At 42.4% G+C, this 23,026-nt stretch overlaps 1 protein-coding gene across 1 annotated transcript in view; it reads left to right on the top strand.

Moving 5' to 3' along the window:
* The window catches only part of LOC111155869 (solute carrier family 3 member 1), a 41,958-nt gene that overhangs the window by 16,708 nt on the left and 2,224 nt on the right, over window positions 1-23,026 (top strand). The window contains exons 5-10 of the mRNA XM_022516311.1: window positions 1,092-1,217; window positions 11,160-11,279; window positions 13,482-13,606; window positions 15,187-15,382; window positions 18,251-18,418; window positions 19,269-19,385. Coding sequence (XP_022372019.1) covers window positions 1,092-1,217; window positions 11,160-11,279; window positions 13,482-13,606; window positions 15,187-15,382; window positions 18,251-18,418; window positions 19,269-19,385 — 852 coding nt within the window. The remainder of the gene's footprint in view (window positions 1-1,091; window positions 1,218-11,159; window positions 11,280-13,481; window positions 13,607-15,186; window positions 15,383-18,250; window positions 18,419-19,268; window positions 19,386-23,026) is intronic.

Here is a 23,026-nt window from a genome sequence, read left to right as displayed (position 1 = left end):
AAGTGGATGATTCTAATAATTTTCTGAGATACAATTTAAATATTCACTCTGTGAGGATTCAAACTCCAAGACCAGGGACATCTGAATGGCTCAGTCAGTTAAGCATCTGCCTTCAGCTCAGGTCATGATCCCAGGATCTTGGGATTGAGTCCCGCATCGGGCTCTCTGCTCAACAGGAAGCCTGCTTCTCCCTCTGCCCCTTCCCCTGCTTGTGTTCCCTCTCTTGCTGTGTCTCTCTCAGTCAAATAAATAAAAAAAACAAACTCCAAGGGGTGCCTGGATGGCTCAGTGGTTTAAAGCCTCTGCTCCGGTCATGATCTGAGGATCCTGGGATCGAGCCCTGCATGGGCTCTCTGCTCAGCAGGGAGCCTGCTTCCCTTCCCCTCTCTCTGCCTACCTCTGCCTACTTGTGATCTCTGTCTGTCAAATAAATAAATAAAATATTTAAAACAAAACAAAACAAACAAAAAAACCCCTCCAAGACCAGTGGAATGTGTCTTTCTCTCCAAATGACCAACATTTGCATCACTTCACAAACAGGAGTTCTGAGCCTGGATAGAAGGTTCAAGAAAATATGCTAGAAATGTGGGCTCTTTAATTTGGCCTGTTCTGCATTTGAGAGCATTGGTTTGCCATTCTGGTTGTCATGAACAGCTTCTACTCTACAAATCTATCCCAACCACATTTGTGCAGCGCTAGGCCAGCGGGTGGCATTTTATTTTTTTAATTTTTTTTTAAAGATTTTATTTATTTATTTGACAGACAGAAATCACAAGTAGGCAGAGAGGCAGGCAGAGAGAGAGGAGGAAGCAAGCTCCCCGCGGAGCAGAGAGCCCCATATGGGGCTCGATCCCAGAACCCTGGGATCATGACCTGAGCCGAAGGCAGAGGCTTTAACCCACTGAGCCACCCAGGTGCCCCGCAGGTGGCATTTTAAAGAATTGATTTATCCAGTGTTCTCCCTGGAAGGAAAACTCAGAGGATTTGTGCTCTCAGCCTGCACAGGGCCAGGGATGGTAATGATCATTTCTTTTCGGGCAGTGCCATTATATGAATGCTAAGTAAGTGACTTGCTGGTTTCTGTTTGCTAGTTAAGTGTATACGGAAACTCCAGTTGGCACTTTGACGAAGTACGAAACCAGTGTTATTTCCACCAGTTTTTGAAAGAGCAACCTGATTTAAATTTCCACAATCTTGACGTTCAAGAAGAAATAAAAGTGAGTACAGATACCCACACAGTCTTCTCCATTGCATGGGCGTTGAAGTGGTTATTTGACACACTTGATGTTGAACCGTAAGTGTTCAGGCAAATCCAAGTACTGTGATTAAATTCTGTGATTATGGACTCTGATGCAAATATAGACGTGGTGGTGGTGGTTCTTTCCTCCCTCTCACCCAGAACAGGTGACAGGGGATGGAGGCCGAAATACCTGGTACCTTCGCCCCGAGGTGCCCCTCTGCCTGGCACATTGAGCCAACGTAGTGAGGTGGGCAGAGTGTGGACTCTGGGGTCTGAACCTACATCTGGACCCAGCCCCACTGCAGGCTATGGTGGGCCCCTGGATGAGGTATTTAGCTTTTCTGTGTCTCTGATCCCTCGTCTATGAAACATGGCTGATGGCAGTACTTGTCTCATGGGCTCCTTGGAAGAGTAGAGGAGATAACCCACGCGTAGCCCTTCTGTATTCACTTAGTAAATATTCACTTACTGTCTGCTCCATGCCAGGTCCTATTCTAAGCACTGGGGACGCAGCAGTGAATAAAAGAAGCCGTGCTCTCAAGGAGTTTCTTGTAAATCGAGGGGAAGGCAGACAATTAGCAACTAAATATAGAACATGTCAGGTTGTCCCTCAGGGGAAGGAACATCAGAGTTCCTTAGCTGGAACTAAGACGCCTTAGCTGGGCGTCCCATGTTTTATCTGGCAAGCCTACCAGAGCACTGGAGTGACATGAGGGAATGTTAGGGGCTGAGATCCCCAAAGTGGGGTGGGGGTAATCCCGCAGGGCTTGCATGCTGAGCTGCTGAAGCTCCCTCTGCAGCCCCTCTCAGGACATTTCCTGTCAGCTCGCACCGGGTGGCAGCTCTAACCATACCCCACAAGGAATTCTTGATAAGTGTCAGCTGTGTTGTCGTTGCTGCTATGGCGACAGTGGGCAGGAATTTAGGTTAGTGGGGTAGTGGTCTGCGGTAGGTAGGGAGGGAGGGGGCCTGAACCCATCAGAGAGCTGTGGGTCCCTGGAGTATGATTCAGGGGTTTCACACCTTCACAGGGTTGTGCAACCATCACTGCTGGTTCCACAACCTTTTCTTCACCCCAACAAGAAGCCCCATACCCGTTAGCAGACACTCTCCACGCTCAAGTCCCCGCCCCCCAGCATGGGGACATCCGCTCATCTCTCTGTCTCTGTGGATATGCCTGTTCTGGACATTCTGTATAAACGAAATCCTACAATATCTACCTATATGTCACTGATATGTATCTGTTTGTAATCTATATTTATCAACTTGAGGAACTGCCCAGTTGCACCATTTTCCACTCCTGCTGACCGTGTGAGCATTCCGACTTCCCGACGTCCTCAACCACACTTGTTATCATCTGTATTTTTGAGTACCGTCATGCTAGTGGGTGTGGAGTGGTGTCTCGCTGTGGTTTGCTGTTCCCTGATGGCTAGTGATGTCGAGCATCTTTGCATGTGCTCATAGAGTTTATTTTCCTTTTGTACATTTTTGGAAAGATTTTATTTATTTATTTGAGTTGAGGGGAGGGAGAGCATGGGAGGCAGGGAAGGGTGGTGGAAGAGCCCTGAGATGTGGACCCTGGGATCGTGACCTGGGTGACCCAGGTGCCCCTGTAGTTTATTTTTTTGTATCTTTGCTGGAGAAATGTCTGTTTGAATCCTTTGCCCATTTAAAAATTGTGTTATCTGTTTTTTTTTAAATTGTTGGTTGTGAGTTTTTTTATATATTCTGGATACATGATTTGCAATTTTTCCCCATTCTGTAGGTTGTCTTTTTTCTTTCTTGATGATGTCTGTTGAAGCACAAGTTTTAAACTGTTGTCCAGGTTATCTATGTTTTTCTTTTGTTGTTTGTGCTTTTAGTGTCATTTGAAAACCATTGCCTAACCCAAGGTCCTGAAGATTTTCTCCTATGTTTTCTTCTCTGACTTTTATAGTGGCAACTTTTACATTTTAGGTCTCTGATCCATTTTTTTTAAATTACTTTTTATATATGGTGTGAGGGGTCCAACTTAATTCTTTGGCATGTGGCTATCCAGTTATGTGTGGGTTTTTAAAAAAAGATTTTATTTATTAAGATCATATTTATAAAATATTAAAAATATTTATTTATTTAAGATTATTTTTTTAAAGATTTTATTTGTCAATTAATTATTATTAATTTAAGATTGGGATAATGAGTGGGAGGAGGGGCAGAGGGAGAAGCAGACTCCCTGCAGAGCAGGGACCTTGACAAGGGACTCCATCTTTGGACCCAGGATCATGACCTGAGCTGAAGGCAGACGCTTAACTGACTGAGCCACCCAGGCGCACCCCCTATTATATGTGTTTTAGAAAGATTATTATTGGGGCACCTGCATTGGGCTCCCTGCTCAGCAGGGAGTCTTCTTCTCCCTCCCCTTCTGCCCTCCCTCAGCTTATGCTCATGCTCTCTCTCTCTCTCTTTCAAATAAACAAAATCTTAAAAAAAAAATAGGGGTGTCTGGGTGGCTCAGTTGGTTAAGTATCCATTTTTTTTTTTTAATTTTATTTATTTATCTGACAAAGACACAATAGACACAATGAGAGAGGGAACACAAGCAGGGGAGTGGGAGAGGGAGAAGCAGGCTCCTTGCTAAGCAGGGAGTCCAACATGGAGCTCAATCCCAGTACCCAGAGGTCAGGGCCCAAGCCAAAAGCAGAGGCTTAACAACTGAGCCACCCAAGTGCCCCGAGAACCCAATTCTTGATTTCAGCTCCAGTCATGATCTCAGAGTCCTGGGATCAAGCCCCATGGCAGGCTCTGCAGTCAGGGAGACGCCTGCTTGAGATTCTCTCTCTCTCCTCTCCCTCTGCCCCTCCTCCAGCTCCCCCCCCCCATTACAAAATAACAAAATACCAAAAAATCTTTTAAAAAAATGAACATAAAAAAGATTATTCTTTCCCCATTGAACTGTCTTGGAACCCTTTTGAAAATCAGCTGGCGATAAATGTCAGGATGTGGTTCTGGACTCAGTTTTGCTCTATTGAACTATATGTCTGTTCTTCTGCCAATAGCACAGTGTTTGGATGAGTGTAGCTTTATAGGAAGTTTTAAAGTTCGAAGTATGTGTCCTACAACTTTATTCTTCTCCTTCAAGATTGTTTGGCTATTTTGGGTACTTGTATTTCTCTATCTGTTTCACCCATCTCCTATCCACCTCCCCTTTGGCAACCACCAGTTTGTTCTCTGTATTTAAATTTCTGTTTTATGTTTATTTGTTTTGTTTCTTAGATTCCACATATAAGGGAAATTAGGTGGTATCTGTCTTTCTTTGGCTTACCTATTTCATTTTATAATACCCATAGGTCCCATATAATACCCATAATACCCATAGCATAATACCCACTAGGTCCATCCATACCATGCAAATGGCAAGAACACATTATTTTTTATGGGTGAGTGTGTGAGAGTGTGTGTGTGTGTATGTGTGTGCATGCGTGCACACCACATCTTTATTGATTCATCTTTTGATGGACACTTGGGCTGCTTTTCTATCTTGGCTCTTGTGAATATTGCTGTAATAAACATAGAGATGCATGTATCTTTTTGATGGTACTTTCATTTTCTTTGGGCAAATATCCAGTAGTGGAGTTACTGGATCATATACATTCCATATGAATTTTAGGACCAGCTTGTCAGTTTCTGCAAAGAAGCCCGCTGCTAGGATTTGAGTAGGGATTGCCTTGAATCTGGGCATCAGTTTGGGGGGGAGTATTGCCAGTTTAACAATATTAAGTCTTCTGATCCAGGAACAGAATGTCTTTTTGTTTGTTTAGGTCTTTAATTTCTTTCAACACTGTTGTAGTTTCCAGTGTACAAGGCTTGCATGTCCTTTGTTAAACATATTCCTGTAGATTCCTTAGTTTTAAGGCTGTTTTTACTATACATGTTTGATGTTTCTCAGAATTTAGATGAATTGCTTTGGGATCTGTTCTAGAAGTAGGCACCAAGTCAGGGCAGCCTTGTCCCATTGGGGTTGGGGAGCGGTGAAAGGGGATAGACACAGCTACTAACTAGGGATTAGTTTTCAATATCTTTGGTGGAGTGTGGACTCTTTTCTCCATCACCAAAGATCATTTACACACTCCGACCTGCACCTTCTCCCCAACCTGCCCTCACACACTTCTTGGGTGTTTATTTTGTGCCAAGTGCTCTACCTGGATCATCTCATTCAATGATCAGACCAAACCTAACTTAGGAGATAGCCGGACCATTTTACCGAGAAGGAAGCTGAGGCTTGAAGAGGGAAAGTCACCCACCTGGGGAGTGACAGAGCAGGATTCAAACCTAGAGTCCATGCTCTTCCCCACAACGCTACTTCTGACTTGAGGCCAAGCTGGTTCTGTCTCTCTGCTTCACTTTTCCTACACAGTCTTTTCAAGGGGATTCAGTTGGAAATTCATAAATGTGAGTGTAGTCCAGTTGGTTTATCGGCCAGTGGATTTCTCCAGGCTCCTGGTGGCAACAGGGATGGATGGTCTGAAGATGTTCAGACAAGTGTGGTCAGTTTTGACAAAATGTGCCAGCCAGTGCATTAATTATTTTTTTGACTAATCCAGCTGTTCCCTTGCAGGCCTCCAGGTAGTGGAGTGTGTGAACAGGAGCCTTATTTACTAGTCTCAACAGGATGAGAGTCCTCTTGGGATGAATCATTACTGCCCCCAGTTGAAGACTGGACATTTTTGCAAGGCTGGTATAAATTTGGGATTAGCAGTAGATAAGAAAGGCGGAGAAGCTCTAAGGGAAGGCTCTTTGCTCCTGAAAGGCTTTTTAGCATGAAGGGGACTTTCCAACAGCCATCTATCCCCCAGTAGCTCTTATCTCTGCAGGAGAGCTAAGCAGGTTAATAATTTGCTCAGGGAGTTAGTGGTGGGGGGGGAGGCATTTGGATGACTCCTGTTTGCATGCCAGCTTGCACTCCTGGAGACATCTGGCTCCGGCTCCCATCAGATTTCAGATTATTGGCACAGCGGGAGGCTGGCATTCAGGGGACACAAGGCACAGAGCACCCTCCTCTCTGTACTCCCCCTTGCACTGGCCTTCAGGTTACTTGGCTCTGCCCTGAATCTCTCAGGGCTTGAGTGTGTTTACCTAGTGAAGTCTAGCAGCCTTCTTGGAGAAGATGGGGGCTTATGTTTGTAGAGTGTTTTGTAGTCACTCTCGTTTTTACTTGCCCTCAAATCCCTTATTTGACAAATGAAGGAACTGAGAGGAGAAATGACCCATTGGGTTAGCAGCAGAGCAGGGAGAAGACTGTAGAGAGCCCAGCCCTCTGCCTGAACTGTGTCGGTATGACCCTGATCCCACCAGGTGGAAATGTTGAGCCCTGAGTGTGGGATCCTGGGGAGTTAGCGTGTTTGTGGCAGCTGGGGACAGGGAGCCCCGAGAGCTCCCCTACCCTCCACCCCTCTGGTTTAAGATGGAACCTTGAATGCAAATGTCAGCTCTGCTCCTACTGAGCATGGTGTCGGCAGCTCCATCCAAAATAAAATGGACTCATACCTGCTTAATAAACCACTTTATGCTTGCAGATAATACCTGGGCCATTACTGTGCCTCCTCTATGCCAGGCACTTGGGTATAAATCCTTAACTCATTGAACAGTGTGTATTTGGTAATGACCACATGCCAGGGGTAGGATGTTTGGTCAGCTAGACACACGCTGTAGCCTTCTTGGGGCTTCTATCCCAAGGGAGGAGGGAGACAATGAAACGGGCAATTACAGTGAAGTGTACTGAGTGGTGGTGATTGTAGGAGGTAGGAGTACACAGGGCAGGCAGCTAACCTGGACATGAGTGGGAGAGAGCAGGGAAAGCTTTCAGAGGGTGTAGTGATACCTAAAAGATGAGTAGGGCTGAGCCAAGTGAAGAGGCTTGGGGCGGAGGGTTTCAAGCAGAGGGAGGGCATGGATCAGGGACATTGGAGGTGCTCGGAGTCGTCCCATATGGCTGGGACATGGTATATGGAGAGAGAGCTGGCTCAATGAGACTAGAGGGGGACGAGGCAAGGTGAGGAGTTGGCTTTACAAGGTCTTAGGGAAATCATTTTCCATTTGCGTTTTGGGAAGTCAATGACTTTGCAGAAGGGGTTTGAGTGGGGCAGGTTTGGAGGAGAAAGCAGAGGAAATGGGTAGGGGTGCCGGACAGTACTAATTCTGACACCGCTACTTACTAACTCTATGACCTTGATCGAGGTACTTCATCTCCCTGTGCCACAGATCCCTCGTTAGTAAAATAGGGACAGTAATGGCACACACACTGTAGGGTTGATTGGGGAGATGTGTTTTATTTTACTCTAAGATTTTATTATTTGAGAGAGAGAGAACATGAGTGGGGGTGGGGGGTTGGGGCAGAGGGAGAGGGACAGGCAGACTCTCTGCTAATCAGGGAGCCTGACACAGGGCTCCATCCTAGGACCTTGAGATCGTGACCTGAGCTGGTCAGATGCTTGACCGACTGAGCCATCCAGGCGCCCTGGGGTAAGTGTTTTAACCTCTATAAGCCATATAGGTCATTGTGTCCCTTGTTATTTGAATGCTCATTAAATAATCAATACATGGGTAGATAAATGAGTAAATACTGTTGTGAAATGGAGCGTAAGAGCCCCAAAGAGTGCTAATATTTAAAGAGCTGCAGAGTAGACAGAGAAGAGTGGCAAACGAGGAGCGGGTATCCTGAAGCCCAGGGATATGTGTTTTTCTGGAAGAGGAGTTTGGTCAGCGGTGTCAAACACTGCAGAGAGATCAGGCTATATAAAGACCCACATGTGAATGGACTCTAGCAGCAATACCTTTAGCCCAGGGTGGGTTGGTGAGGTCGTGCAGCTGATGCACAGTGGGGAGAAGGGACGGTATCCGCACGGGGCAGAATCCCGAGCTCTTGATCCTTCCATCATACCCTGCTCCTGGAGGAAAGAGCCAACAATTTTACTAAGATTTCTGAACAGCAGTAGGGTCCGTTTTCTTTCCTTTGCTTATAAACAGAGGATGTAGTTTTTCTTCTGTACTTCTAAAGTGTCCTATACTTTCTCCTTCCTCCTCAAGATGGACGCCCCGGGGTTATGTCAGTTTCAAGATGATGTCTTACACACACTACATGTAAGAGCAGAGTTTTTCTATTTCCCAAACTAAGCTTTTCAGGCAAATGGGCCCAGTAACTTCACAAGGAAAGGTTTGCCTCAATTGTGAACTTGGATATTAGTAATGTTTAATTGGTTCCTTTTTTTACTCAGAGCAGTGAGTTAAGGAGAAAAGAATGGAAAGGTGCCCAGTAGAAAAATGGGGACTCTGTGACGTCATGGGAGCGCTACAGGAATTGGGGACACAATGTACTGTCCCAGGAGTCCCATGGCGCCTTGGTGGGTCACCCAGACCTGGCGGAACTAGGCTCTGTGCCCATTTCCACACCCGGCACCCCGGGAGAGCTTAACTGGAGTAAAGAGAGGGTTAACGATTAAGATCTGGAGCTCCCTTTTCTCACCTAGTTGGGAGAATAAATAGCACAAAGCAAATTATTTTTCAAGAGCAAATTTTGAATTATCTGTCATTTACAATGACTCTCAATAACCATCCAGCTTTTACTGTTTTATCTCCTTAAACAATGACAGTATCTCTTACTGGACTAAAGTGGAAAACCCCTGCTGGGGCCCACTACCTTTGCGGGGATACACATTTCTCATTTTTTATGGCTGGGTCAATGGTTAGCAAGGCTAACTATTCCCAAAGGGGATACCACAAAGAAAGCAGATTCACCCCCACCCCCATCCCTTGTAGGAAATCAGTGCTCCAAAGTTTAATGTTTACAACGGCATGGCATTTAATGTTTCCCCACATTTTTGTCAGATGGCTTGGGTAGATTACAGCTATTTGTGTCGTTTCCCGCCCCGCCCCCAACTGTCCACCTCCAGTGTTCCCTCAAGTCTAGCGCCACCTGGGGGTGGACATGGGTTGTGTGGGGTCCGAAGCTTGTGAAAATTTAGGACCTTCTTAAAACAGTGTAAAATTAGAGTGTTTATTTAGAATGGAGAAAGAAGGTAGGTAGGAAGGGGCCCAAGTGAGTGAGGGGTCCTGAAGCTTACAGCTTGTTAGCTTCACGGTGAACTGACCCCTGGGGCCACTGAGACCATTCTCAGGGTAGAACACATTAAGGGGCACCTTAGTATCTGTTGACTTCTCTCTCGACCTCAAACCCATTGCTCTCACTTCCTGCCATCCTGCTGCACTCACCTCAAGGGCAAATCCTGCTATTTCACCTTTTCTGTACTACCATGTTCCTCTCCTTTAAAGCTTTATCTACCTGTGATTTAAATATTTTTGCCTTACTATTTGATATCTAGTTGGGGAGTCTAAATAAATTCAGGAGACCTAGGGCCAGGTCTGTTGTAGTTTGCTCATGGCTATAGGGCTTAGCTAAGTACCTGGCCCATAAGGGGAACACAAATACCTAATGAATGAATGTATTTGGTAAAAGTAAGATGATAGAACAAATTTGTGGGTTTTGTGTGGCTAGAGCCAGCTTAACGTTATTTGGTTCAGTTGTGTCCATGCTAAGATTGTAAGCAGTCTGCTCTTTGATTGGAAAATCATTTTCAAGCTTTGTTGTTTAAAAATGTCACCTTAAAGGGACCTGACCTCGGCAGTGCTAACCCTTGCATGTAGCCTGTAAGGAACTCTAGAGACCCTCGAATGGCAGCACTCTGGAGACCCCATATCCACATGTAGATACAAGAAAGACTTCAAAGGAAACGTGTGATTTTGGGGATAGTCTTCATTTGGGAGCTCTGCGTCTGTTGCCCCCCATAAATTTGGTACTTGAATTTAGTACTTTGAATTGTGGACTGTGTGTTCTAATACGGTATGTTCCTGTAAAACCTTCCATTCGGCAAGGGATGAGCTGAGCAAAGTCCGGAGAGCCACTGTTCCTTTGCAGAAGGGCAGCTTGTGGTTGGTGCTCGAGTAGGGCCAGCTAGGAGGGGTGGGGAGATGAGACCTAAGCCCTTCCGCTCTCCAAGGCCACTTGGTCCTCCACCTGCCCTGATATAGGCCAAGTCAGTCTCTGCCTCTGTGCTTGGCCATCCTGTCCTACAAACAGTCCAGAATGTTCTTTGTAATCTCACTCCCTGAAAAAACTCCCACTGGTCAAAGTAGAACTAGCTCTTCTTTCTCTGGGTATGTCTGCTCATGTTAAATTTATTCTTCTTGGAGCTCTAACACCCTGTGAAGGAATCTCCTTTCATGATGTTGAGCTACATACACCCCACCTTGCATTATTAGGTAACTCTCTCCTGTCTCATGTGTCCCCAACTATTCTGTAGATGCCCTGAAGCCAGGGAACATGTACTTTTAGTGTCCCAACAGTATCACAACATGTTGGATTAACTTGGGCTTGATACTGTGTACTTTCACTAAGGACCTGGTGCTATGTCAAAGGCAAGGGAAACAAATGAAAACTGCAGTCTTTCCTTCTAGAATCTCCCAGTCTGGTGGAAGAACCCCTCATGACCTGATGCTTAGCTGATTATATTCTCTGTTTGGAGTGACCTTTAAGGAACTGGGGGTAAGAGGAGAAAGAGATGTTCCCAGTTTCTCCTGAGTCCTTTCATTGTGGCTTCATTCCTTTTAAGTGATTGTTTAAGCTTTCTAAATGTGCTCATAGCATAGTTACCAAGGTAACATTCTGGATTCGAAGTTGAGGGAAGTATGGGAATCCGTTCATGCAGTTACTGCAAGTTCGTTATATTAAGACACTGCTATGCCTAACAGGTAAAAATATACTATGTGAGTGCTGTGCTTTGTTCTGTATGTGGATTTGGCTGTTTTATGATGGGAAGACGTTACAGACACACACTTTTATTAAACATTATGATAATGTAACCAAAGGATTTTGCTTCTTTGTATTTAGGAAATTATACAGTTCTGGCTCAGAAAGGGTGTTGATGGCTTTAGTTTCGATGCTGTTAAATTTCTTCTAGAAGCAGAGCATCTGAGAGATGAAGCCCAAGTGAATAAGGCTCAAACACCGGTAATGTTAAAACATTATTTTCCCTCCTTTCTGAAAATGTCATGTGTTTTCTTTTTTAGCATGAGACACCAATGACCAGAGATGAGAATGTAGTTAAAATATTAATATATGCATCTGAATTTAAAGCATAGTTTTGTTTGTTTTGTTTTTTTAAGTAAATTCCACATCCAGCATGGGGCTCAGACTCATAATCCCAAGATCAGGCATCACATGCTGCACTGATAGAGCCCAGCCAAGTGGCCCTGTAGGAAGTGCTTTCAATCTTCAGGAAGTACAAGAGTTTCAAATCCATATGCCTAGATGTTTCCATCCATTGATTCCCTCTGGTATAGGGCATCCTTGAGGAGTACTTCAGTGACAAGGGTTCTGAGGGCTGGACACTGGACTCTGCCAACAGCTATAACTACTCACTGTGATTTTATCATCTCATTCAAGCTACAGTGAGGAGGCCTGTAATTCCTCAGGTGCTTCTGTAGTCATTAAAGGACACACAAAAGGGAATAAACACTTGCTGAGTGTCTACTGTATGCTGTGTGTTAGGACAGTCCAACTCTTGCAACAGCTCATGAGAGATATTTCATGATCCTCATTAGGAAATCTTAGAGAAATTAATTTTTCAAGGGTGGCAGAGATGATAAATAGAATTGCAAACCAAGCATATCTCACTGCAGAGTCTGGGCTTTTTGTGGTTCCACACCAGTGGCTCTCACCTTTCCCCCCATGTCACGCATGAGAACCAGGACGCCACTGTGCTCTTCTGACCGCCACTCTACAGACACTCTATGTTCAATGGCAAAGTAGACAGGAGTCCTAAAATGGGTTTCAAAATAATGGATTTGTACACCTTAAAGAACTGGAGAATCAACAAATCAAACCAACTCCATATATAAGAAGGGAAATAATCAAGATTAGAGCTGAGATCAATGAGGTAGAAACCAGAGATATAATAGAACGCATCAATGAAACTAGAAGTTGGTTTTTTAAAAGAATCAATAAGATCAATAAACCATTGGCCACACTAATCCAAAGAGAGAAAGCCCAAAATAATGGATTTGTAGATTTACACAATGGAATAGTATACATCAGTCAAAATAAATGAATTACAGTGACACATAATATGGGTGAATATTAGCTGTATAATGTTTAGTGAAAAAACCCTTAAATAATTAAAGCATGATGCCCTTCTTATGAAATAAAATGAAATTGTTGTTATTACCAAGTATCTAGCTTCTGTCCTGAGTAATAGACTTATGGGTAATCTCATTAAACCCAATCAGTTAACCAAACAAAAGCTGGCAATGCAGGGACTAATTATGAGAGCATGTCATGAACCAAAGGCTATTTTTTGTGGGGTAGGTAAAGCACATGATTTCCAATACAAAAAATGAAGGAAAAAAAAATGAAGGAGCCGAGAAGTGTTTTATTAGTTAGTCCCAAAGAGATACACTTTTATCTTTGGAGAAGAAATCTCTAAGTAACCTTGCTAATTATGATGAGATGTTAAGGCATATGTTTCCAGTTATGATCAGAACAATAGGTTTTGTGTGGCATTCAAGAAAAAACTAAAGAAAAAGTTATTTCAGGTAGAGAGCTAAGATTCCAAAAACTTTAGATCTAGCAAGTTCACTAAAAAGGGGTCCACTGAATGAATGGCAGTGCAGGTGTACACTGTTTAGTCTGTCCATGTTCCAACCCAGTAGAGCCTTAGCTTGTGTTAGAATCTTTTACTTTGGATTCTAGATTACTGTAACCCTAGGAAGACACAGAATGAGTATCAGGAATAATTACTGAAACCCTGGCAAAGTGGTTCTTTACCACTTCTAGCCTTTATTCTTACTATTACACTTTGGACAGAAATTTAGTGAGCAGATCAAGCATAGGTTTAACAGTGAGTTCTATATATTTGCTTTGCTTTTAGGAGCAGCATTTAGGAGAATTAAATGTTTGGGAGAGGATTCTGCTAAATAGACTATTGGTAGTTAATGGTCAGATGTTCAGTAAAGTTTGTTTACTAGATTTACAGTTGATAATAGTCATGAATGTTATTCTCCAGCCACAAAACCCAGTGAAAATCCTAGGATCATCTTTCAGGTTGTATGCCTTGGCTTGAGCCCTTTGAAGAGACAGTCTATATTCGCATAAGGCCGGCTACGGACATCTGACATGGGAAATGATGGCAGCTATGCTTTTCTGTCTCCAAAGGACACAGTGACACATTACTGGGAGCTGTACCACGACTTCACCACCACGCAAGTGGGAATGCATGACATTGTCCGGAGCTTCCGGCAAACAATGGACCAGTACAGCAGGGAGCCTGGGAGATACAGGTAATCACAAGACACACTTCTGTTCTTCAAAGGTGTAGGGTGTGACCTCAAGTTAATCCTTCACTGCCAGGCCTTCTCAAGAGGCTCAAGCTATTTAACAAACCCCTATGACTACAGTGTATTATAATTTGGTTATGCCAGGGCCTAGTATATTCTTTCGGTTGCTTAACTTTGATTTCCAGTTTCCTCTTTTGTAAAATAATGCCCATCACAGTACTTATTTCACAGGAATTTTGTGAAAATCACTCAAAAGGTAGCATATAACCTAAATATTAGCATTAAGTATTCTTTTAAAAAAAATTTTATTTTTTTATTTGACAGAGAGAGATCACAAGTAAGCAGAGAGGCAGGCAGAGTGAGAGGGAGATGCAGGCTCCCTGCCGAGCGGAGAGCCAGATGCAGGGCTCTATCCCAGGACCCTGAGACAATCACTTGAGCTGAAGGCAGAGGCTTAACCCACTGAGCCACCCAGGCGCCCAAGTATTCTCTTTTTATCATTACTATTTGGTCTATTAGTGTCCAGGATACAGTATGAATTCAAATGTTTCAGCTAAGCTGCTAGATCACAATGGTTTGCTAACACAGCTTTGGAATCAGATGGACCTAAGGTAGCGTTCTGTGTAACAGTTGTGTGACCCTGGACTGGTTTGCTGACACAAGTACCATTTTCTCATCAATGAAAAGGTGACAGCAACACCGCATCAGGGTTTTGTGAGACTGCATGAGATAATGTAGATGAAACACTTAAAACAGGGACTAACACATAATAAACACTCAATAAATCTATATGTATACAGATCACCCAATAGCATGAACAGAAATAAATTTCTCCTCCTTAAAGTAGGTCCTCTGATTGCTATCTCCATTCTATAGATGAAGATAATGGAGACTCCAAGCTGTGTGACTCTGGTCACACAGATAGTAATGGCAGGAATGGGACTGGAACTCAAACACCTGGGCTCTAGATACTATGCACTTACCTCAAACATGTAAAGCCAGCACTGATGTGGGTCACTGAGGCTAATGTGTCTTTCCCTGACAGTGTTTGCTTTTAAGTAAGCTCTACACCCAGTGTGGGGCTTGAACTCATGACCCTGAGATCAAGAGTCATGTGCTGTACCAACTGAGCCAGCCAGGCGCCCCTAGAGTGCACCCGAATAATAAAGTGAGACTTTACAGGGATTCCTGTACAAGAGGTTTCTGGGGAAAACTCCCTTACATGATACGCAAACATACACTATAGATTCCAAGCAGAAAGATGAGAATTGATAAAGTCTTCATGGAAGTTACTGAGTTTTAATCAGACTTAGGAAGGAGAGAACCATATTGACTGAGATTCAAATGTATTCTTTAACTCTTAGACACAGCCTAGTATTAGGCTAGTCCTTGGGTTTATTGTCCATGAGAAATGAGATATCGTCCAGGTGGCCCAGCATGCTATTACTTGGCCATCTGGCTTGATTATGCTTCCCAGTGAGTCCAGCCAGATATGGTTAAGTCAGGCAGACTGAAGCAGCTGCAGAATGCTCCCCAGTCTTCTGACAGGCCCTGAGGACACTGCACCCTGCCAACTCTTCCAGGTTCATGGGGACTGAAGCCTATGGAGAGAGCATTGACAGGACCATGATGTACTATGGGCTGCCTTTTATTCAAGAAGCAGATTTTCCCTTCAACAATTATCTCAGTCAGCTAAACACTCCTTCTGGGAACAGTGTGTTTGAGGTTATCAAATCCTGGATGGAAAACATGCCAGAAGGAAAATGGCCTAATTGGATGGTAAGTCCTCGTGCCTGAGTCAGGATATCTGGTGCCGGTGTGCTTGCTGAATAGTCAGCCCTAAAATGAGGGGTATGTCTGTCTGTAAGGGACCTTAACCTTTCCTTTAATTGGTGATTATTGAGTGAGCCAGGCCAGGCCAGGCCTTTTTGTTGTTTTCCATTTTTTTCCTTCTGGTTCTCAGACTAGATAATCTCGATTGCACAGTGTTCAAATCTGTCAAGCCCATCTAGTGAACTTCTCCTTTCAGTGGTCATACTTTTTCAACTCTGAAATTTCTCTCTGGTTCTTTTTCATAATCTTTTTATTGATAGTATCTATTTGAAAACACTGTCCTCACACTTTAAATTCTGCGCTTTTAGTTCTTTGAACATAAGTGTAGTAGTTGATTTAAAAATCTTTGTCCACGGGGGGGGGGGGCGCCTGGGTGGCTCAGTGGGTTAAGCCGCTGCCTTCGGCTCAGGTCATGATCCCAGGGTCCTGGGATGGAGCCCCGCATCGGGCTCTCTGCTCAGCAGGGAGCCTGCTTCCTCCTCTCTCTCTACCTGCCTCTCTGCCTGCTTGTGATCTCTCTCTGTCAAATAAATAAAATCTTAAAAAAAAAAAATCTTTGTCCACTAGTCCAATGTCTGGGTTTCCTCAGCCACACCTTCTACTGACGGCTTTGTTTTCTGTTGCTCTGTATGCCTTCTGTGTTCCTTTTTGTTGCTGAAAACTGGATATTTTAAATAATGTAGTAATGTAGGAAATTCCATCCTCTCTTCCTCCCCAGTGTTTGTTGCTGCTATTTAATTTTGTAAAATCTGTGTTCTTTGTTGGCTATGGCCACTTGGTGAGTTTGTTTATTGTCAGTTAATGATTGGAAGAGATTCCTGAACCGCCCTGAACCATTCATTCTTCCAGCCTTTGCTGTAAGAATGAATGGGTGTGTGTGTGTGTGTGTGTGTGGTGTGTCAGTCAGACTTTCTTGAAGGCCAGTATGGTCACCTCTTCCCCAGCTTTTAAGGTTTTTGGTCAGTCTCTGTTGAGCCCCAGTTGGTACCACCACCTCAGGCAGGTGTGATGCTAAACAATTGCTGATTGTTTCTGCCAAATACCTTGGGGATAGGGGATTTCTCTGATGAGTAAGAAGAATCCAACTAAAAGTGAGTACTAGAAAGGTCAAATAGTGACAATTCTCTAAATGGAGCTTTTGGTGAATTCTAAACTTATTCTGCCCCTCCAGTGGCTCCTGTTTCATAGCTACGGTAGTTCTAAGACTGAGGTTTTCAAAGCTATCAAGGATCTGAGGGGGATGAGTTCAAGGCCTGTTAAAATGACACAAAGCTTGATGTTTTCCTTGAATAAATGCTTCTTGGATTGTTGAAAGCCTTTAGCTAGTTTCCACAGTTCTTGAGAATCCATAGTTTCTTATCAAAGGCTCTCAATAAAATAAACAGAGGCAAAATTTGACTTTTCTGGCCATAAAAATAGAAAAGTAGCTTATAACCGTCTATAAAAAGATAACTGTAAAGACAGTTTCAGTACATCTAACAAAAAAAAAAAAAAAGGCAACCTCCATCCAAGTTCTTATTCTCAAAGGCTGGTTTTGCATCATACCCTGCCTTGAGTAAGTGATGGAGTTTCTCAGAGAGCTTGTTTCATCATTTGTAAAATGGAGATAATACCTGAAAATGGAGGAAGGCAATCAGAAGTAATGCAGGCATGAAAATATATATTTTTTAAATTTATTTAAGTAATTTTTATATCCAACATGCGGCTCAAACTCATGACCCCAAGACCAAGAGTTGCATGCTCTTCTGAGTGGGCCAGCCAGGTGCCCCGTAAGTACTTTATAATAATAAATAGTAAAATGCCATGCTATTGAGATTGAGTTGTGGTATATCTTAACAAAAGCTATGATGTTGTAAGGACTAGATAATATGAAATTAGAGCATTTAACAGAAATACCACATTTTAAAGTAGAAAGCACTTCAGAAAATTTCCTCTTGGACTATGTACTTTTCTCTACAGAAGTTGATTTATCTTTAAAATTTGTTTTTGAGTATTTTTTTTTTAAGATTTTATTTATTTGACAGAGAGAGATCACAAGCAGGCAGAGAGAGAGGAGGAAGCAGGCTCCCTGCTGAACAGAGAGCCTGATGCGGGGCTCGATCCCAGGACTCTGAGATTATGACCTGAGCCGAAAGGCAGCAGCTTAACCCACTGAGCCACCCAGGCGCCCCTGTTTTTGAGTATTTCTTTTTTTTTTTTTTTTTTTTAAAGATTTTATTTATTTGGCAGACAGAGATCACAAGCAGGCAGAGAGGCAGGCAGAGAGAGAGAGGAAGGGAAGCAGGCTCCCTGCTGAGCAGAGAGCCCGATGCGGGGCTCGATCCCAGGACCCTGGGATCATGACCTGAGCCGAAGGCAGAGGCTTTAACCCACTGAGCCACCCAGGTGCCCCTGTTTTTGAGTATTTCAAAAGACACACACACACCTCAGAAATCTCTCCTGCTTCTGTGCTTTCCACCTCTTCCCTCCTTCTTGTGTCATGGGAGAAACATTTTCGTTTCCTTCCTTGTCCTTATTCTCTTATACAAATGTGTGAAAATACTAACATGCACCCTCCTAAATTTTGTATTTGCAATAACTCTGTGAAGTAACTTGTTACCACTATCTTGTTAATCATAATGGCCAAGACAGTAAACTGGTCAGTTAAACAGTAAGTACCAGTGTTGGGACTCAAATCCAAGTCTGCTGATACTAAGGTGTACCCACAGCAAACTTGGTTTTACTGTCTAATGAACTTTTTGTAGAATAGAGTAAATCTGTAGAAATAGAGAAAACTGTATACTGAGCTGTGTTCTTAAAGTATCTGCCTTTCAGATTGGTGGACCGGACAACACCCGGCTGACTTCTCGTTTTGGGGAAGAATATGTCAACATCATGAACATGCTTATTTTCACACTCCCTGGAACTCCCATAACTTACTATGGGGAAGAAATAGGAATGAGAAATATTTTAGTCACAAATCTCAACGAAAGCTATGATATTGTAAGTTAACATTATCTAACTATGTGAAACTAGAGAATCTACTATTCCTATTCTACTGCTGAAAATTATATTTCTGCTTTCCTTTCTTACTATCATATAGCTCACTTGCTTGTGTTTCCTAAGCCACACAACTGAATTGTAGTGCCCAGGAATCTACATTTTAAAGATGTTTTCCAGCTGATTCTTAGGCACACTAGAATTTGAGAACCCGTGTTTTGAGTTTGGAACATTAATTATAGTGCTTGTCTGTAGTGCTAGACTTCATCTGAACACAGCACAAAGATTCTTCCTTTCATCTTGACAAATGTAAATGCACAGCTTCAGACTTGACTGGTTTTTATTATTTTTTGTTTGAGACTATGGATATCAAAATTGTGTTGTTGGGTGAACCTGTAATAATTTGTATGGTTAGCTTTCAATGTAGGAGATCCAATTTTCCTAAATTTGTGTGTGTGCCTTCATGTGCAATAACCAGGCTGGATAAAAGAGGACAGCACTTAGGCTTACTTGTACATGCTGCATACTTGAACTCGCCATCACTGTACCATGGAATGAACTGGTAATGATACATCTTGAAATCCTACATTGCTCATTCTTAGGGAAAAGCAGTAAAAGATTCCAAGCATGTATCGAAGTCCAGTTACTATAGTTTATTGAAACTCAAGATGTCACTATTATCCAGTTAAAAGTGTGAAGCTGGCTTACGTACTGAATATTGAAGTCTTTTCATTATGAATGCTAATGAATACAAGTATTAAAAAGAAATACAGGAAATTAAATAATTATGAAGTAGATCATGCCCAAATGACATTTCTTTGACTAACTAGAGCACTGTTTTCTTTTGACACAGAATACTCTCCTCTCAAAGTCACCAATGCAGTGGGACAATAGCTCAAATGCTGGTTTTTCTGAAGCCAGTCACACCTGGTTACCCACCAATTCAGATTACCATACTGTGAATGTTGATGTAAGTATCACTGAAAATGTTATACTGATTCCAGAAACAGGATATGAGTTTCTATGCTGCCAACATATACTCACCATGAGGGTACCTAAAACCTTAACTGATGTATCTTTAAGTCAATCACATAGACTGCCCTTATAGTTAAGTCATGTTTTTGTGAAAATACAAACTGGTACAGAAGTGAACCATGTTAAGTACTGTATTGAATATATACATAATTGTTCACTGGAATTACTTAAAAAAAAAAAAGGAGCTCAAGGCTCTTAAAGATTTTATTTATTTCAGAGTAAGAGAGCATGGGGTGGGTGGGGGGGAAGCAGACCCCCTACTGAGCATGGAGCCTAACACAGGGCTTGATCCTAGGACCCTGGGATCATGACCTGAGCTGAAGGCAGATGCTTAACCCACTGAGCCACTCAGGCATCCCCTAAGATCTCTTGGCTCTTAAGGAAATTTTATGGAGGTCTTTCAACAAGCCCAGCTATCTGTCTTCCTTTCCTGCCCTCAAAAGGAAGGAGAGGAGGAGATCCATTAAGACTCTTTACCTGGAGAAACCAAGACATGAGTAATTCCGAACAGTCGCTGTTCTAGAAAAGCACACCCTTTGGCTTTTGCTCTTTTGCCTATACTATTTTCTGTTCTCAGGTGATCAAGTTTACCAAAATCTGCTGAAATTGCTGGAATCTGTGCATTCCTGTTTAGGAAATTTGTTTGTTCAATACATTTCCTTAGACCAGAACAAAAATGAGATGGCTCCAGGTGGAATCATGTACCAGTGAAAACGGGTCACTGGAAAAAACTCAGGAGAAATTATTGGCACTCCATGAGAGGCAAAAATTTCCCCTTATCCTAATTTACTATTTGGTAATTTTAAATTACCAAAGTATAGTTGACACACAACATTATATTAGCTTCAGGTGTACAATGTAGTGATTCGACAATTCTGTACATTACTCAATGCCTGCCACAGTCAGTGTAGTCTTCCCAGGTTATTCTGTTTCGAGCTTCATGCAAACCCTCCTATGCCTACAACTCCCTGCTCTCCACAGATAGTTTTGGGATAGTATTAGTTTTTGTTTTATATATTCATAGGTCCTTGAAAACAAAAATATGCATTTTAACATTTGTGCTTTGGATTTAATACATCTCTTGATTTTTGTTATGTGTAAAATGTATAGTAGAAGACGTACAAAATGCAAATTAAGAGTTTTTTCCTCTAGGGCGCCTGGGTGGCTCAGTGGGTTAAGCCGCTGCCTTCGGCTCAGGTCATGATCTCAGGGTCCTGGGATCGAGTCCCGCATCAGGCTCTCTGCTCAGCAGGGAGCCTGCTTCCCTTCCTCTCTCTCTGCCTGCCTCTCTGCCTACTTGTGATCTCTGTCTGTCAAATAAATAAATAAAATCTTTAAAAAAAAAAAAAAAAGAGTTTTTTCCTCTAACATTCACCAAGACTTTCAAATGATTATGAGTAATATTTGGAGGGATGCTGAATTGTAAGAAAGTTACCAAAAGTTAGGCAAGGCTATTTAAAATACATCCATAAAAGCCCTAGAGATAGGAAAGAGTTTAAGTAATTTCTAAAAGAAAGTAAAATTAAACTTCCCATAATTACTAGAGGTAGGCAACTGAAGACAAGGAGTATCGTAATGCAAAAGGAAATGATCACCAACAGTTGAGAAAAATTGAGATGAGAGACACCACTGTTAACACTGTAGAAAGTAGAGGAGATAGAGCAAACATAAGACTTAATTATTGGCATACTGCTTTATGGAGTCTCTTGATTCTTTGATTAGGGGTGGCTCAGTTGGTTGAGTGTCTGCCTTTGGCTTGGGTCATGATCCAGGGTCCTGGGATCTAGTCCTGCAACGGGCTCCTTGCTCAGTGGGAAGCCTGCTTCACTCTCATTGACTAAAAAAAGAACGATTAGGTATCTTAGAAATGTAGAACATTGTGAAACACTGAAAAAGAAACCCTAATTAGTGTGCAGGAAGACTGATCCAGAGACTCCCCCCAGAATGCACTGTAAAAAGGCAAATAATAGTGTAAAGAGAAAAATGTTGATACTTCTAGAAGAGAAACTAGAAGGAAACATGCAATCCAAGAAATAAAGAAAACCCAGATATTTATCTTTTCTAGAATGGTAAGAATAAAGGCAGAAGCCAAAACAGATTGCCCAAGCAAAGGACTGAGAGTTGCACTGGCTTGTCAAGTGGATCCTAGAACACATTAGAACTTTAATCTTTAAAGCTGTGATCGGAAACTTGATTCTAAACCTATAATCCTAAATCCATTCCAATAGGCATTCAAGAATATAGACCTAGAAAAGCAAGGACCCCAATTTTTTCCATATATAGCTACTCTAAACAAAAAATGAATCTAAAAGAAAGACATGATGTGGGGTGCTGGCTGGCTCAGTCATTAGGGCATTTGACTCTTGATTTAAAGGTTTTAAGTTCAAGCCCCACACTGGGTGTAGAGATTACTTAAAAATAAAAAAAAAGACATGACGTAGAAAATACAGTAAGGAAAAGAACTTAAGGATATTTTTTGATACACAATGTAAAAGAAGGTATTCTGGAACAAAAATCTTACGAGATTGACTTCTGTATGGAAAATGGCAGGAGAGAGAGAGAGAACGTGTAAGCAAGCAGGCAGTCTTTTCAGGGCATGGAAGCAGAGTAACTCACTCTAGATTTGAGCTTAGTGGCCATTCACCACTAAGACTATTAAACAGAATGTAAAATTCACTTCCCGTGACACACTAGCACCACTTCTAGTGGCTACATTACACAGAGCAAATACAGAACACTTCTGTAGCACTTCAGGCAGTTCCGTTGGACAGCAAGCATTGCTCCAAATGTTAAGTATATTTTAAAATGGTTATTACGATTTTAAGGGTGCAATTTTCCTTCTCTTTTTTAAAGATTTTTAAAAATTTATTTGACACAGGCAGAGAGGGAGAGAGCAAGCATAAGCAGCGGGAGTGGCAGGCAGGGGAGAAGCAGGCTCCCCCCTGATCTCAGGACCGTGGGATCATAACCTGAGCCAAAGGCAGCCACTTAACCGACTAAGCTGCCCAGGCAATTTTCAAAGAACATTAGAAGGAAAAGTATTACATCAGATCAACTTGATGCTAAAAAGGATGAAAACAATAGTGCAATTATAAATGAAAGATAAAAAAGGGCTGAGACATGGGGTGCTTGGGTGGCTCAGATCATGATCCCAGGGTTCTGGGATGGAGCCCCGCATTGGGCTCCCTGCTCAACAGGAAGCCTGCTTCTCCCTCTCTCACTCCCCCTGCCTGTGTCCCCTCTCTTGCTCGCTGTCAAATAAATAAAATCTAATTTAAAAAGGGGGGGGGCTGATTCAAAATCTGACATAAAAGACATAGCTAAAACAATTAAAAAATTAAAATAGCTGTGGTGGCTATAGCTATCAAACAAACAAAAAAATGCATATAACCTTTGCCCTAGTAATTTCATTCTGGGAATACCTGTGTATGTGGAAAATGATGACTCTGGAAAAAGAGTCAGTTGAATCAGTTATAGTTAATTTATGTAATTTATACAATGGACTAGTATATAGCTTTTAAAAAGAATGCACTGATATGAGACCATCTCTAACACATATTAACATGTATTAAATAA

This window comes from Enhydra lutris, unplaced genomic scaffold (assembly GCF_002288905.1).
Source record: "Enhydra lutris kenyoni isolate GAN:26980312 unplaced genomic scaffold, ASM228890v2 scaffoldscaffold44, whole genome shotgun sequence".
NCBI lineage: Eukaryota > Metazoa > Chordata > Mammalia > Carnivora > Mustelidae > Enhydra > Enhydra lutris.
This window is presented reverse-complemented; position numbering and strand designations above follow the sequence as displayed.